General features: G+C 46.1%; 2 protein-coding genes and 1 long non-coding RNA gene across 8 annotated transcripts in view; 2 read left to right on the top strand and 1 right to left on the bottom strand.

Moving 5' to 3' along the window:
- LIN9 (lin-9 DREAM MuvB core complex component) overlaps positions 1-2,596 on the top strand; it is a 40,072-nt gene extending 37,476 nt beyond the window's left edge. For all 3 annotated transcript variants that reach the window (XM_040552571.1, XM_040552570.1, XM_040552573.1), the window contains 2 exons: positions 10-107; positions 1,273-2,596. In XM_040552571.1, the coding sequence (XP_040408505.1) occupies positions 10-107; positions 1,273-1,378 (204 nt within the window). In that variant the 3' untranslated portion in view covers positions 1,379-2,596. The remainder of the gene's footprint in view (positions 1-9; positions 108-1,272) is intronic.
- Positions 2,597-3,263: 667 nt separating this feature from the next.
- MIXL1 (Mix paired-like homeobox) lies at positions 3,264-4,779 on the bottom strand. Its single transcript, XM_040552574.1, has 2 exons — positions 4,396-4,779; positions 3,264-4,320 (listed from the first exon to the last, which is right to left on the bottom strand). Exons 1-2 carry the CDS (start codon positions 4,690-4,692, stop codon positions 3,886-3,888), a joined length of 732 nt encoding a protein of 243 aa, XP_040408508.1. The 5' UTR covers positions 4,693-4,779; the 3' UTR covers positions 3,264-3,885.
- On the top strand, positions 4,723-14,317 carry LOC121067738. 4 transcript variants are annotated; one of them, XR_005818424.1, is made up of 6 exons: positions 4,723-5,450; positions 7,266-7,534; positions 8,703-8,803; positions 10,040-10,287; positions 11,253-11,405; positions 14,263-14,317. It is a non-coding gene; the product is annotated as an uncharacterized LOC121067738 (long non-coding RNA). The 4 variants fall into 4 exon arrangements; XR_005818427.1 differs by lacking the exon at positions 14,263-14,317 and adding an exon at positions 13,175-13,914 and having other exon boundaries at positions 5,366-5,450; XR_005818426.1 differs by lacking the exon at positions 14,263-14,317 and adding an exon at positions 11,520-12,525 and having other exon boundaries at positions 5,366-5,450.
- Positions 14,318-14,412: the final 95 nt, after the last annotated feature.

Raw genomic sequence — 14,412 nt, 5'->3', positions numbered from 1 at the left:
CTCCTACAGTGTCTAGCAGAAGGAGGTGACCTGAATTCCTTTGAATTTAAATCACTAACAGATTCATTAAATGACATTAAGAATTCAATAGATTCCTCAAATATCAGGTATTACTTTTTAAATATTTAATTCCTAATCACACATTTTGTGCCAGCAAGCAACTGTTGATGTATTTTAGAGGTGAATGTTCATTATAAGAGTTTTAATCTGGTAACTTTTACTTATAGGAATGGTCCGTTTAAAGGGGGCTTCTTAAAAGGAGTGTGAAATTATCAGTTTTCAGTGAAGTAAACTGAACTTTAAAAAAAAAAAAAGTGCTAAATCGATACAACAACTACTAAAATGAAGAGCAAGAAAATCAGGACAACTAACAAGTTATTTTAGATCACTTTCAGTACAATTTCAGTATTTGTTTTGCAGTGTTATTCAATCTCTCGTCTGTAAATACCAAAAGCTGGTGTATGAGAATTATTATAGCTTATGACCAGCTTCCATTAGCAGTATTTTAAATGAAGAAACAGAAGAACAGCCGTATTGTGCCAGATCAAAGGCCCATCTAATCTAGTATCCATTTTTCAACAGTTGTCAGAAGCAGGTGCCAGAGGAAACATTATAAAAATAGCAAGAATGTGGTGATACTTTTCCTGAGTATTCTGCAGTCTCCAAGAATTTGTGACCAGGATTTTTTCAATTATATAGCTGCTGAGTTACATAATTTTAAAAAGTTACCTAAATGCCAAGTGTTTCCTTATACTCTCCATATTCATATTGCTACATAATAATGGGAGGCTACGTGCATGAATTTTTTTTTGCAAAGATAGTAAGACGGCCTTTTGATTTAAAATAAAAAAAAAAGTTTTATAGCACAGTTTCATTTTGGTAAAAGCAAAAATAAAATCCAAATATTAGTGAAACTTCTCTGTAATCAACACTGCAAGTCAAAAGTTGGAATGGATCAACTGATAAACACTGCTAAGAAGGTGATGATCTTTTCATTTCAGTATACTTAGCTTGGGTATTTTAGCATCTTTTCACCGTGTTTTTGTTTCATTAACTCCAACCATGTTACAGTCATTTTTAAAACACCCAAGTCAGTAAGTCTGACTTCACACAGCTGTTTATACAAGTGCTACTTTCATATGTCTTTATTAAGGTGCATGAGTATGTAGTACTCACTCATTCATCTGAATCTATGTTTGTAACTTGTAGAAATACTCAGATGTGACTTTTACTTAAGAGGTTTAATCCTTTTTTTTCTTTTTTCCCCTGTAGTTGTTTTCAGAATAATGTGGAGATCCATGTTGCACATATTCAGAGTGGTCTGAGCCAGATGGGAAATTTACATGCCTTTGCAGCTAATAACACCAACAGAGACTGAAAATTTTCTAAGTGTACAGCAAGTAGTTCTGGAAAATCCTCCTCCTTTACATAGGCTTCACCAAATATCCTAACTGCCAGAAGATAAGGGAAAATAAAACCTCTCAGAAAGGACCCTTTTAAATATATCTGCTTCTTAAGAAAACCAGCATTACTGGCCAACGTTATGTTAGATTTTTCCATTTGTTATTCACATACAATAGTTTTGCTAACTGGTAATCTCTTAGTAATTGCATTTATTATAATAAACCTGGAAATATATTTTCATATAATTTGAACTTAGTTTTAAAAGTTCAGATTAATTCTGCCCACCTCTTCTCGTTGGCTCTCCTAGTATGTTAGAAATGATGAAGAGGAAATGGCTCACATCAGTTAGCCATATGGCAGGTCTTTGTTCCTTAAAGCTACACTCCGGTAGGTATCCGAGAGTTGCCGTTTTACCCTTCAGCTAATACGGTGACAGCACAAGCTGAGTGTTCCTGATCTAAAGAAGCAGCAGTGGGATATGGACAGTGAACGGAAGTTGCAAACTAGGGGATGTTGGGCAGATCTATAGATCAGTCAGCATCTTATTGGAACTTTTAATTTATCATAACTTATATAAGGAGTCTAATGAAGGAATATAAAAATATAACTTTTCAGAAAGTCGTTATGTTTTTTTCCTTTACATGGGGCAAAGGAAGTGTTTTAGTTGGTATTTTATATACATGACTGGTCAAACATACAGTTTTTCCAATTTTTTTGTTCGTTTTGCACAACTTTTGAATTAGATTACTGGTTATCCAACAATATCCAACATATATAAATATGAAGATTTTTATAGTGAAATATAACCAGTGAGGTAAACTGCAAAAATAAAGTGACAACCTGCCTATGAGTAAATTTTGGAATGTTAATCTTGTAAAAAGTATGTATTGGTTTGTTTAAATAGTCTTGTAAAGCTTCTGTGTAATGAATCGTTTCCAGATATGAATTTTCAAAGATAGGTGTAGAGATGTTTTTCATTCTTTTAGATGCCTCATTAAATGAGGTCTTTTATATGTTAATGTATAAAGAATATGTAAACAGGATTATTTTCAATTTTAAAATTTTGTATAGTTTAAAGATGCTTCTGTATTCTGTGTTGGTATTGTGCCACTGCAAAACTTTAGTGCAGAGTTTATATTTAGCTAAACTTGTTCTGTTAATTAAGAGAAATGCATAAATCTTTTATTCTCAGTGAAATTTGTAACTGAATAAATTGACCTATGAGAGTTGATATATTTCACAAAAATGCAAACGTTTGGCAGATGGTTTCAGGTCATTTTTCAACAGAAGTTAATTTAATTTCTGAAAATGAAATGTTATGGGCTGGAGAACAAGGTGAGCAGCTATTTTAAAAGATATGTACAAAATTTACAAGGGGTATTCCAAAATACTAAACAGTAATTTTGCTTGAGTTAGCCATGGACATTTACCTCTTGTAATGTAACAGACCACTGTAGCGGTCCCTGCAATTCCTGTGTTTTGTGGGGTTACCATCTGTTTGGTAAAGACGACAGAAAGGTCCCCAGCCACCACACTTTTCATTTGAACAGAGAAAGTGTCAAGGCCTAATTTAAGGCACAAAGGCTTAGCCTGACAGTAACTAACATGATCTACAGCTAACTCGGGGAAAAAGAACCATCCTCTTGCTGTTTACTCCCACCCCTAGCCTTGTCGTGTGGTGCTCATAGAACCTACTGGTGCACCAGACAGATTCAGTTTTGAAACAAGAAAAAAACTACAATAATATTTTGTGAACACTGTAAAAACCCTTTAGCTTTGAGTGTGAATAATGTGCTTTTACAGTGTTCACAAAATATTATTGTAGTTTTTTTCTAGTTTCACATTAACCTTGGCTTAAGTGTCGGAGTTGATGCTGATGTTTGATTGAGCCAGCAGACGGTTCGAGATGTATTTTCTTCATTAATTAGGTTGTAAATTTACATTTTCATTCGGGGAAAAGCATAATTGTAAAGTGAATACTGACCACAGAGATCAGACATTTTTCATAAATTGCCCTTCAGTCCCATTAGGTCTCTTCTTCCAAACTGCAGCCCTGGCGCGCCAGGACCTCACCAGGGAGGGGGAGTTCCAGCACCTCCGAGGTGAGAAACCCTATTCCTGCCAGAGGCGTGAACACACTTCCCAGCTCGCAAGCAGCACAGAGCAAAAATGTAAACTTTTATTTTTCCTCTCGAAAAGTAACGACAGACCAGCCCCCACCCCCCAAAACAGCGGATTTGGTTAGCTTTTTGGCTAAGGAAGGTTAAATAGAAATAGGAAACGTGCTAACAGAAAACGTTCAATACGTAGAAAGATGCCATCGGCGGGTGAAGCTGACCCCTCTCTCCCTTAAATAAATAGGTAAAGTCTGTCACTCCGGAATAAAGTGCAACAGTGGCAGGGCAGCGCACGGTGCTCCATTAAGACAACGACGGCGTCGTGCAAGTCCCAGCAGGCCGAGGGAGGCTCCCGGGGCGGCGCTCAGAGGGCTCGGAAGGCGCCGAGGGCGTTTTCCTCCCACTCCGAGCCCGGCTCGGAGAAGCCGCCGCCGTCGTCCGCCTCCGAGAGGGGCGAGTACCGCCCGCAGAGGCCGCGTGGGGGCGGGTAGGGGCCGGCGGGCGGCGGCGGCCCCGCGAAGGCGCCCTCGGCCCCGCCGTGCTGCCGCGGGGGGCAGCCCTCGAAGTCGGGGCCGAGCGGGAAGGCGGCGGCGGCCGGCGGCCACTCGCGGCCGTCCTCCTTGTGCCGGGCAGCGCCGCACAACGGGCGGCGGGGCTGCTGAGGGGCGGCGAAGCGGAGCGGGGCGGCGTGGGGCGGCCGCGGGTAGCCCGGCGGCTGGGGGCCGGGGCCGGGGCCGGGGCCGGGGCGGGGCGGCCCCCGCTGGCGGCGGGACTTGGCGCGGCGGTTCTGGAACCAGACCTGCGGAGAGAGGGCGGCGGTGAGGGGTGAGGGCGCGGGAGGCGGCGTGGCGGCGGCGAGCGGGCTGCCCCTCACCTGGATGCGGGACTCGGGGATCTGCGTGGCGTCGGCCAGCTTCTCCCGCAGGTGGATGTCGGGGTACATGGTGTCCTGGAACACCGACTCCAGCGTCTCCAGCTGCGCCGCCGTGAAGCTCGTCCGCTTCCGACGCTGCGCCGCCGGCGCCCCCTCCGCCGGCTCCGCCGCCCCGCCGGGCAGCGCCGTGACGGAAGGCGAGCCCGGCCCGGGCCCCCCGCCGCCGACACCGCCCGCCGCCGCCTCGCGGGGCCACCTCCCCGCCAGGAAGGGCTCCCCGAAGCGCAGCGTGGCCATGGCGGTGAGCCGGGGCGGGCACGGCGCCCGCGGGGCTTTATAGCCGGGGACTGGGGCTGAGGGGCGGGGGGCGGTGGAAGGCGGCCCCGGCCCGGCGGGAGGCAGGTGAGGGGTCCGGGCACCACGCTGGGCTGGGGTGAGGCGTGCCCTCACCTGGGCGCTGGTACACGGGGGCAGGCGGTGCTGTAGGGTTTGCTCTTTCAGATACAAGTGAGAAAGTGCGTGCTTTCCAGCAGCCGCCCGCTCTGGTTAACAGATGTGGATTCCCCGTCGTGGATCACCAACAGCCCTGGGACGGCTGCGTGGGGGAGAAGGAGCCGCCAAGTGGGCCGGGATGGAAACGGGGTGATGGGGGTGCTTCTGGGGGCTGCCAGCACCCGGAGCTGGTGCTGGGCTGGATGAGGGCACAACCTCCCCAGAGTGCGGTGGTGTCAGTGTCAGACTTCCCGTTAAGACTGTGACTTTATCGATGTGTACTGAATATATACCTAGGAAAGAGCGAGTACCCGGAGCTAATAGAGCTATTCCCAACACATAAATCTGGAAATGGGCTCGCTCTTTGATCTCTGACTGCTGTCGCTGCTGCGATACCCTGCAGGCCAGAAGCGGTTCCCCTGCACTTCAGGTACCAGAGGTGTTCCAATAACTGTCTTGTAACAGCAGCCAACACACCTCCCATGGTGGGAAAGACCGGCGACATTTCCCAGGCCTGAAAGCTTTGATGGGTGCAACATGTATAGACCATAAAAAGGAGAAAAGTAAGCTTTGTCACAGTAGAAGAGAGACAACTTGTACGTACTGTTTTCTTTTTTCAGTAGATCCTGTACAATTAACAGTGGTTGGCTGCAGTACCCAGTCAGGAAGTCTGTATTTTGTAGCTCTGTAAAATAGGATGGGTGCATCGGTGTCACTGTGTCTGAATCAATAGGCAAAATGGGTTGGGGTCCTCGATACGGGGTTACAAATGCAGACTCCAGGGTTTGTAGTTGATGCTCAGTCACTGAATTACCCACATGCAGATTGTATTTTTAGTACACATTCACACACGTTAATGGCGAGGGGCTGACACAGCCGTGTGAAGGTGCTGTCTGCGTTGACTGCTTGCACACCTGTGGTGCTGATCACTTCCATGCTCCACGCCTGAATTTCCTTTCCTGTTTTGGCTGGCACTTTGGTGCATCTTGTTGATGAGTCTGTGCTGAACACAGGTGTGTGCTGAACAGGGGAGCAGAGTGGTTCGGAGGCAAGACCAAAGCCATTGCTCTGAGTGTTGCACACAAATTTCCTCTGTAAGGTTCTGGTAGTTACCCTTCCGCATTGGGCTGGTTTGCAAGGTTCGTAAGCTTGAAGAAAAGCAAGGAAGGGGTCGGTGCTCTAATTCTAAAGGAGCGTGCTGCTGGTTGGAGAATAAAGTACAAGTCTTTTGCTGCCTTACAGGAAAGCGGGATGGCACAGAAGACCCCTCTTTTGTTTTCTCTTGCCAGCTTTCTCCCCTCCTAGTGCTCACCACAACTCCCACAGAGTTTCATTCCACCAATGTGCTAGAAGTGATGCCTGCCAGGTATCACGGTGTGCCTCCTGCTGTGAGAAAAAGCACTCTGTCTAGATTTGGTAGAGTTTCCTTTTCCCTGACGAATTTTGCATCCATATATATTTAGTAAGCCATAGATACCTTTATGGTTGTAAAACTGCATTTGCTCCAGAGCTTCTGCTGACATGAAAATTCCTTATAATTTCCAGCTTCTATATCAGAGCCCTGATAGCAAAAATCATTAATGCATGCCAGCCTTGGCTTTTCAAGTGTTTGGGTTTTTTTTTCTGCCTAAAAGGAATCCTTTAGAATGAACACTTCATTCCCCCCCCATTGCTTCTAGTTACTGTATAACTCCTCTGACAGTGCTCTTTACAACCTCTTAACGTTTTTAGAGGTTTTTCAGTCCTTCTCAATGTACGTACGCTGGGATTTACGTTTTTAGTCACATCCATGCTTTTAAGTAATATTCTAAGATCTCACTGTGATCTCATGTTCATAATTTAAAGTTGTTATTTAGCAGTGTTTGTGCTTCTGGTCCTCACAGCTGCAAAAAGGAAGAGTTTGAGGAGGTGAGCTGCATATTGTCCTCACTTTGGGACTGCTTGCAGATGTGTTGAAGCTTATTCTTGAGAAATCTGAGCTGCCTGTCCATCGTGGGTGTTCAGCACCTTGCCAGGGCCCCGGTGATGTGCTGAGGACGTCCTTGCTGTGTCACCTTTGCTCCTCACAGGACCCTGCATATCATCCTCTGCTCATAGGGGTGTCCCAGAGCAGCATCAGATCCTGGTGACACCAAACCCCTGTACAGGACGCTGGTCATGCAGGCCAGTAGTTATCACTGGTTATTTCAGATCACAAAGTAAAGTCCAGTCCTGCATGCACAGGTCTTCCGTGGTGTTAAAATAAATGCGATCTGACAAGCGTTTGGGTCCTTTCTGAAAGATGACTGGCTTGTTTGGCTAGGATTTGGTAACATCTATATGTACACAATATGTTAGTCATTGAAAATTGAACTCCTGCCTTTCTTTGTTTTTAGCAGCAAGGAACTACTTAGTGTCTCCTGACTCAAGCCTTGCGTTTAGGAGGGGGATGTGAGTTGATAAAGTAAGCCATTTCCTGGGAGGTGTGAGACAGGACTTCAAGACCTCATGGTGCCATTCGTGTATTCTCCTGAAGAGTCGATAAGAGCTTCAGACACAGAAAAAGCCTCGAAGAAAGCAGCAGTGGGGGAGGCACAAGAGCATCGCAAATGCATATGAAAAGATCAAGGGGCTGCATTTGCTAAGTCCCAACAGGAACAGATTTGGGGTGAGATGTCCAGGTTCAGAGGGGATCCAGACATAGCAAAGGGGCAAAAGTAGAGTAGGTCTGATGGCTGGCAGCTGGCTCCCTACCTTCAGAGGGGGAAGATCAAGTATTTGGGAGTGGGAAGGAGATAAGAGCAAATGGCAGGGGTGGTGTCAGGAAGGGGGAAAGGAAAAGGTAATAGGGGGGATGCTACCCAGAGACAGGTAAGGCTGGTTGGAAGGGGCATGGATATTTAGGGTTGAACTAAGACACTGTGAAACCTGAGCTTGCCTTTGAGCTTGGAGATAGCCTGAGAATGGCAGGTTGCATGTATCTGGCAGTCATTTTGCTTCTGAAGTGAGTGGGCTGTCTCAAAAACTCCTGTGGCAGCAAACCTGAGGCTTAAGTAAATCCTTGTTGCCTTATTTTCTCTGTGCCCTCTCTGGTTTTGTAGAGTGTGATGCTGTGGAAGAGCTTAAAGCATTTATTTAACTGAGTTCATCCTGTTGCTTTGCTTATTTGCATGCTCTGAATGAGGTCTCTAGAAGAGTCATATCCTATCCTTAGAGATACTTTTTCTTTAAAGAAGGATTTTAGAACACTTGTTGATGCAGGTGCTTGTATATATAAAATTATTGGGTAACCTGAACTCCCAGTAATGTGTAATTAATTCACAGCATGGGCAAGGGAAGAAACTCTTATCTCTGCAGATAGATAAAAAGAAGAAAGGGAGGTGAGAAGGGAAGAGCTAAGGAAAAAGATAGAGCCCTATTTACTTCAGTTTTGTACAGTACCCGTTTACCTATAGCCAGCCCGCTATGGTGCAGCCAGAATATGTACACACAGCAGTGCTGGCAAGGGAAGGCAGGTGATAATGTAGTAGAGGGGACACATCTTTAATAGCATTGAATAATAAACAGAAAAGTTCCAATAGTCCCGTGTCTACCTTTGTTAGACTGCTTGGTCTTAGCAGGCAGTGTTAAGCTATTGTTTTCCACCATTGCTTGGCTGACTCCTAAGCTGTCACCCCCTGCATGTGACACGGTCTTCCTCCTACCCCAGCTTAAACGAACGACAACCAGAAGACTTCTGTTTCTGTATCGCAATATTTGGTATCTTAGTGCCTGAACTGCTGAAATTAGTAGATTTTATAAGAATCTCAATTTTTCATCTCTTTTTTTTTTTTAAGCTAATGTCCTAGGGTTGTTGAGAAAAGAATCTAAGTGTGAAGCAAATTGTGCTCTGATGGTTCTAAGCCAGAAGGCAACGGAAAGAGACAGAACTTCCCTGGTAAGGTCAGATGCCTACAAGCAATGTGAACACAGATCCACTTTCTTTCTCCTCTCCTGGCTGCCCTGGTGCTGTTAAACCCCACAAGTGTTCTGTCTGTGAGTGCACTGCAGGTTTCTTCAGCTGGCTGCCATGCACATCCCTTCTGTGGCTCAGGCGTGTGCTTGGTACATGCCGAGGTTGGTGCTCAGGCTTCGGTCTTCGCCATTCATTCTAAATGTTTCCTGTCTTCTTTTCTGGTTAGTTTTAGAGACAAGGGGCTACTGGTCTCGAGTATTTTGGCATTTGCAACAAAGTCATTTTGTTTTGCAGTGGCATTTTTTTTCTGGGGTGTTTTATTTCAAAGATACTCAGGCCCCCTGTACAGTCTGGAAGATTTTCAGCTTTAACATTTAGGTGGAAGGGGGAAGTTCCACCTGAGCTGAGGATCTGCAGTTGATCGTTAAATCAGCAGTTTCTGGTGATCAGAGCTGGGGAGTACCGTGGTTACTATGCCATTTAATGAAGTAATTCTCTTCCATGCATGAACTGACTCATATTCCTTTGCTATTTAAAACTGCACTGAAGAAGAGACAGAGAAAGAAAATGGCACATAACAAACGCAGTTGGCATTATTTCTGTGGGTTATCCGGATTTTTGTAAGCCCATGGCATGATTTTCTGCTGTCTGGATTACACTGAAGCTTTGCATGCTTGCATGGAAAAGCACCCCGCCTTCCTCCCCGCCTGTCCCCTCTCCCTGCCCCAGCAACCCCGGATAAGCAGACTCACACCACCCTGCGTGCTGCCTCGCTACTCTCTGCAAACATGGGCATGTCCCAGCTGCCTTCTCCCAGGTACTGTCCCTGCCCTCCACCCTGGCCGGTGCCCCCAGCTGCCTGCCTTGTGCAGCTATGACCCCAGACCTTCACAGTGTTTCGTATTCCCTCTCACCTATTTTACACCGCAGCTCTTTTTCTTCCCCATTATTCAGACTCAGCTCCTTTGCTTTGCTTTCTGGCAGGGTTATTTTTCTATCTGAGTTGGGCCCCATTTATCAAGTGCACACCCCTGTCACCTCTTTAGTCTAATCCTCTCCTTTGTTGTCAGAAGGTCTTCCTCTTTCCTTTTCATTGGTAGTTTTATCTCTTTCTCCATTATCTTTTAGCCCTGTAGATTCTTTCTCCTCTCTTTTGCATTTGACCAAGCTTGTCTTATCAGTATTACTTGGGAGATTTAAGACTTTTCTCCTTGACAGGTTTTCTTCCCCATCCCCTGGAAGTTTCACCATGCCACGGGACACAGGCCAAAGAGCAAACGTGTGTGTTATTCTAAGAGACAACTGCAGTCCCAGACAGAGGGTGACTCCAGGCAGTGGTGACCACAGCAGCTCTCTACTGCCATCTTAGCCAGGCCGCATATCCTTAGGAAACCACATTTTCCCTCTTTTACAATCATATCTTCATTACCTGGCAGGCTGTCCTAAGGTCTTAGAGGTAAGAGAAGGTACAAGAGAGTGGTGAGTTTGCTGCAAGACTGTTCAAAAGAAGAGTTGTGGTGGTTTCACTCAGGTGGGCAGCCGAGGTCCACCACAACCGCTCTCTCACTCCCCTTTCTCAAAGGGAAGGGGGAAGAAAATACAATGAAAAAGGCTCAAGGGTTGAGATAAGGGCAGGGAGATCACTCAGCAATTACCGTCATGGGCAAAACAGACGCAGAGTGGAGGCAGCAGCAGGGTCCTTTGGAGTCAGCTGAAACTGCCCCTTATCTACCATGGGGCAGCTTCTGGATCATTCTCACAGAAGCCACCCCTGCAGCCCCCTGTTACCAAAGCCTAGCCACGTAAACCCACTACACGGGTGCAGCAGCACCATGGTGTGTGTTTCTGTTTGCAGTGCCACCACGACTGTCGTCTTTTGTCACCACAGTCAGCCATCATTGCCTCAAGTGTGAGCACAAACAGAGGCAATATGACAGCGGCTGGAAACTGCAAAACTGGGCACAATGTCACATCAATTGTTAAAAAAAAAAAAAAAAAGGCAGAAGATAAGGAGTTTTCTTGGAATAATCTCTCTTGATTGAACTGTCCTGTTGCTCAAGGGAAGGTGCATGGCATGTTAGCAGAGAGACACAGTGTCGTTCCCAGGAGCGATCCCTGTTCCAAAACAGGGATGGTGCCTCCTTCCTGCTCTCCAGGTCTTATCCTAGTGCCGTTCACAAGGCGTGCAACAACGCATCTTCACCAGATTCTTTTGGCTAGCCAATGTGGAAAAGCTGTTTTCAGACATTAATTTTATTTAGGACCACGTATGCACAAAGAGCTGTAGGAGATGGGGTCACTGCATGTCTGCCTGACTTCTTTTCTCTGCCCATGTTTCCCACAATCAGTTTTCAAACTCTTGCCAGCATCTTCAGCAGGTGCAGAAACCATGGACCACATCACACGCCTCTTTACTTTTTCTTCACAACAGAAGGAGAGTGCCTCCCGTGAAGCACGGTGAAGGAATGCTTGGAGGCAGCACTGGGGTTGACATCGTGGGGGATGTTGTAGAGCAGCGGTCCCAGTTTCCCTGCACAAAGTACACCCAGGCAACACCAGCTAGGAAACAATTCGCATACTTCAGGTAAAATTAGTTAGTATGTGTGACTTCAGCTCCACAGCCTGGCAGTATTTGTAGCTGACAGAAATGTTAGGCATATGGAAGAAACAAATCCTGTATCTCATCCCATATCTCCAGCAGGTGGAGGAAGGAAGTGGCTTTTCATGCACTGTAATATTCGAGGTGCAGAGGTTTTGCCTGGGAGGTCTGTGCTGCTACAAATTTCACCTCCAGCTGTCATCATCCCAACACCCCTGAGTTCTGAATGAGCTTCCCCCAAACCCAGCTTCATTATTTTCTTAGTCGCAAGTGTCCTGCTGGTGTAAAGCACTCTCCTGAAAGCTCTGGAAACTCCTGATCAGGCCCCTGAAGGGGCTTTGGTGTGTGATGCTCCTCACCAATGTTTTTCACTGCGCAGCTACTGTTACCCAGCTTCCACAGTGGCACCCAGTGTAAAAGCAGCAACGGTGATTTTAGAGGCTTCACTGTCACTGTTCTCCAGAGGCATTTGGTCTTTCTAGAGCACTTCTTGTAATGCGTACAGGGAAAAGGAAGAAAACATACCCAATGTTTTTCCGCCTTTCTGGCATTTCATCGCTTCCTATGGCCCTCTCTCCTCCCAGCAATGCATGGCTTTAAGGCTGCATAGGCCAGGTGGAATATATTTTAGAGTGAGACTCTATTTAGCCATGATGTCAGCTGCAGCCAACTATAAAAAGATCAGTAATGCTCTTTGGAAGTGTAACAGCTGCTGCTCTGCACCCTCTCTTCTGTATTAACACTCTGCCCTATTTCATGTGCACACAACCAAAATAAAATATTATAGCAATCATCTTGTTATATAGTTCAGGGAATGTGGGACATAAACTCCCCAGAAACTAGGAGGGATTCAAGGTTAGCTGAACTGGGTAATTTTACACAGTTTGTTAACAAAAAGGTAATTTTATCCTGATTTGCAATATAGCCTGACTTTAACTTAGCACTTGACTATGTGCCATTAGCAGTTCCTACGCAGTGGCAATACACCAGCGAAGCTTTTCTTTGGGCAGTTTTGCCTGATGATACTCACATACAGTTGGGTATAAAGGCATAGAGGTATGCTCTAGCGATACAAGAAGCAGAGCATTGCCCCCGTGGTTTGGCCAGCCACATCAGGCTGGGTTTGCCGTGGCACAGACAGCGAGGTGCCACCGCTCAGGCAGACGGAAAGCCCCAAGCTGCCTCACAGTGCAGAGCAGCTTACAGGTCCCTTCTGCATCCTCAACGAGACAAACCAGTGCAGAGGAGCCACACTGCTGTATCTGGGTTGATTTTGTTTGTTTTGTAGTGCAGATAGGGTCTTTGTAGCAGGGGTGAGGAACTGCCTGTTTGTAAGTGACATGTAAATCCTTTGACACGGGTCTGAAGTGGCGGCGAGCTCACCAGTCTGAGAGGAAATGGTCAGCCCCAAACACGACTGTTACCGAAGGTGACAGGACAGGCAATGTGAGGAGTGATTTTGCATCAGACAAAGCCACCGGGCTGGAAACACACATACTGTAGGACAGGCCCTTCTGTGTCTCTGAGCTCCGACTTAGCTCACTGGGCCGTCTTGGCACCCAGTTCCCACACAGGAATATTTCAGATGCACCCAGAAATGAAAGCAAGCAGCCTGCAGTCACATGGGAAGTTTGGGACAGAGCCAAGGAACAGCCTCAGCGCCAATGCTCCTTCCTGGCTCTGTTGTAAAACCCTGGGGTTTCTAGGAAAACCCCCCCACCCCCACTTTCACTCAGCTTTTCACTGTTCTGCAGGTGTGAGCAGCATCTGGTAGCTCAAGTCCCACTTGTGTGCAGGCTAGAGAAAAACAGACCCACCCTAGCTGTTGTCCAGCAGTTGTGCCACATGATGGCCCTGGGGATTACTGGGGGCCCCAGAGGCTGCTCGAAGCAGAAGGACTCCTGTGGTTTGGGATTTGCCTCTACTTCATCACTGCACCGGTGCAAGGGACAGGTAGCACAATGAGGCACCACCAGCCCTTGATTGCTTTTCTCTGGAAACAGCTCACCAAAAAGTATCACTGGGGCTCTGCTTCTTTTTTGTGTGAACCTCATAGGGCTCAACACCCTAGTTCACAATGTGGCATATGAATTCTTTTAAGGAACAGCTCCCAAGTGCAAAATCAGCAGAGTAAAGAGCTAGGGGAACTAGTTTCTCATAAGTACAAATGCACATGCAAGCACACACTGTATGGTTGTTTCAATAAAATCATGCTGAAGAAGGGTGACATATGTCAACAGAGATGAATTTACATGCTACAGCATGTAGCAATATGCTGTCAGGTAAGAATCGGCACATTTTTGTGTCAAGTCGTGTATACATCATAATATTTGGGGTTGGGGGGGGCAAGCTGAGTTGTTGTGGAATTTAAGGTTGCATTTTTTGAATGGCACTTAGAAAACAGGATACTGGAAATTCTTGATCATTCAGTAACTCCCCAGCCAGAGCTTTTATTTATCCTCTAATACTCCACAGATTAAAACTTTATTATATCCCATGATAACTAAGAGTTTATTTCATTAGATAATGAAGCATTAGTAGTCTCCATTCTAAATAGGGATGCCTGAGACTGTTTGCAAAGCTTTTGCCTACCTTTGTCTGAGTCTTTGTGACAACTAAGTGGCTTCCACACGTCTAGAATTGAGACTGGTAAATCATTGGCTGTGCGCCCATTTGTTCAAAGAAGAAAAGAAAATAGTATGCAATCCTTCACTGGTGACAGGACGAATCTGTCTTTCTCATGCAATAGCCACAGAAACCTTAGGTGCCTGCTATTCTGATTCCATGGCTACAATTTTCCACAGCGAGTAGTTTATTTAATCCTTTCACTACCGCTTTGTAGGGTCTTGGAGCTTCAGGGCGTCAGAAGGAATAATCAAACTAACTCTTGCAAGGCATTAATATCTCTTCAATATCTTTATCGATGATCTGGATGAGACGATTGAGTGCACCCTCAGTAAGTTTGCAGACGACACCAAGTTAGGTGCGTGTG

The sequence above is a fragment of the Cygnus olor genome, chromosome 3 (assembly GCF_009769625.2).
Source record: "Cygnus olor isolate bCygOlo1 chromosome 3, bCygOlo1.pri.v2, whole genome shotgun sequence".
Classification (NCBI taxonomy): Eukaryota; Metazoa; Chordata; class Aves; order Anseriformes; family Anatidae; genus Cygnus; species Cygnus olor.
The sequence above is the reverse complement of the archived record's forward strand: the minus strand, read 5'-3'. Positions and strand labels throughout refer to the sequence as shown.

Coding starts and splice junctions, on each gene's coding strand:
- MIXL1 (XM_040552574.1), bottom strand. CDS start 4,692: ATGGCCACGCTGCGCTTCGGGGAGCCCTTCCTGGCGGGGAGGTGGCCC. Junction 4,321..4,395: donor TCCCCGAGTCCCGCATCCAG/GTGAGGGGCAGC, acceptor CTCTCTCCGCAG/GTCTGGTTCCAGAACCGCCG.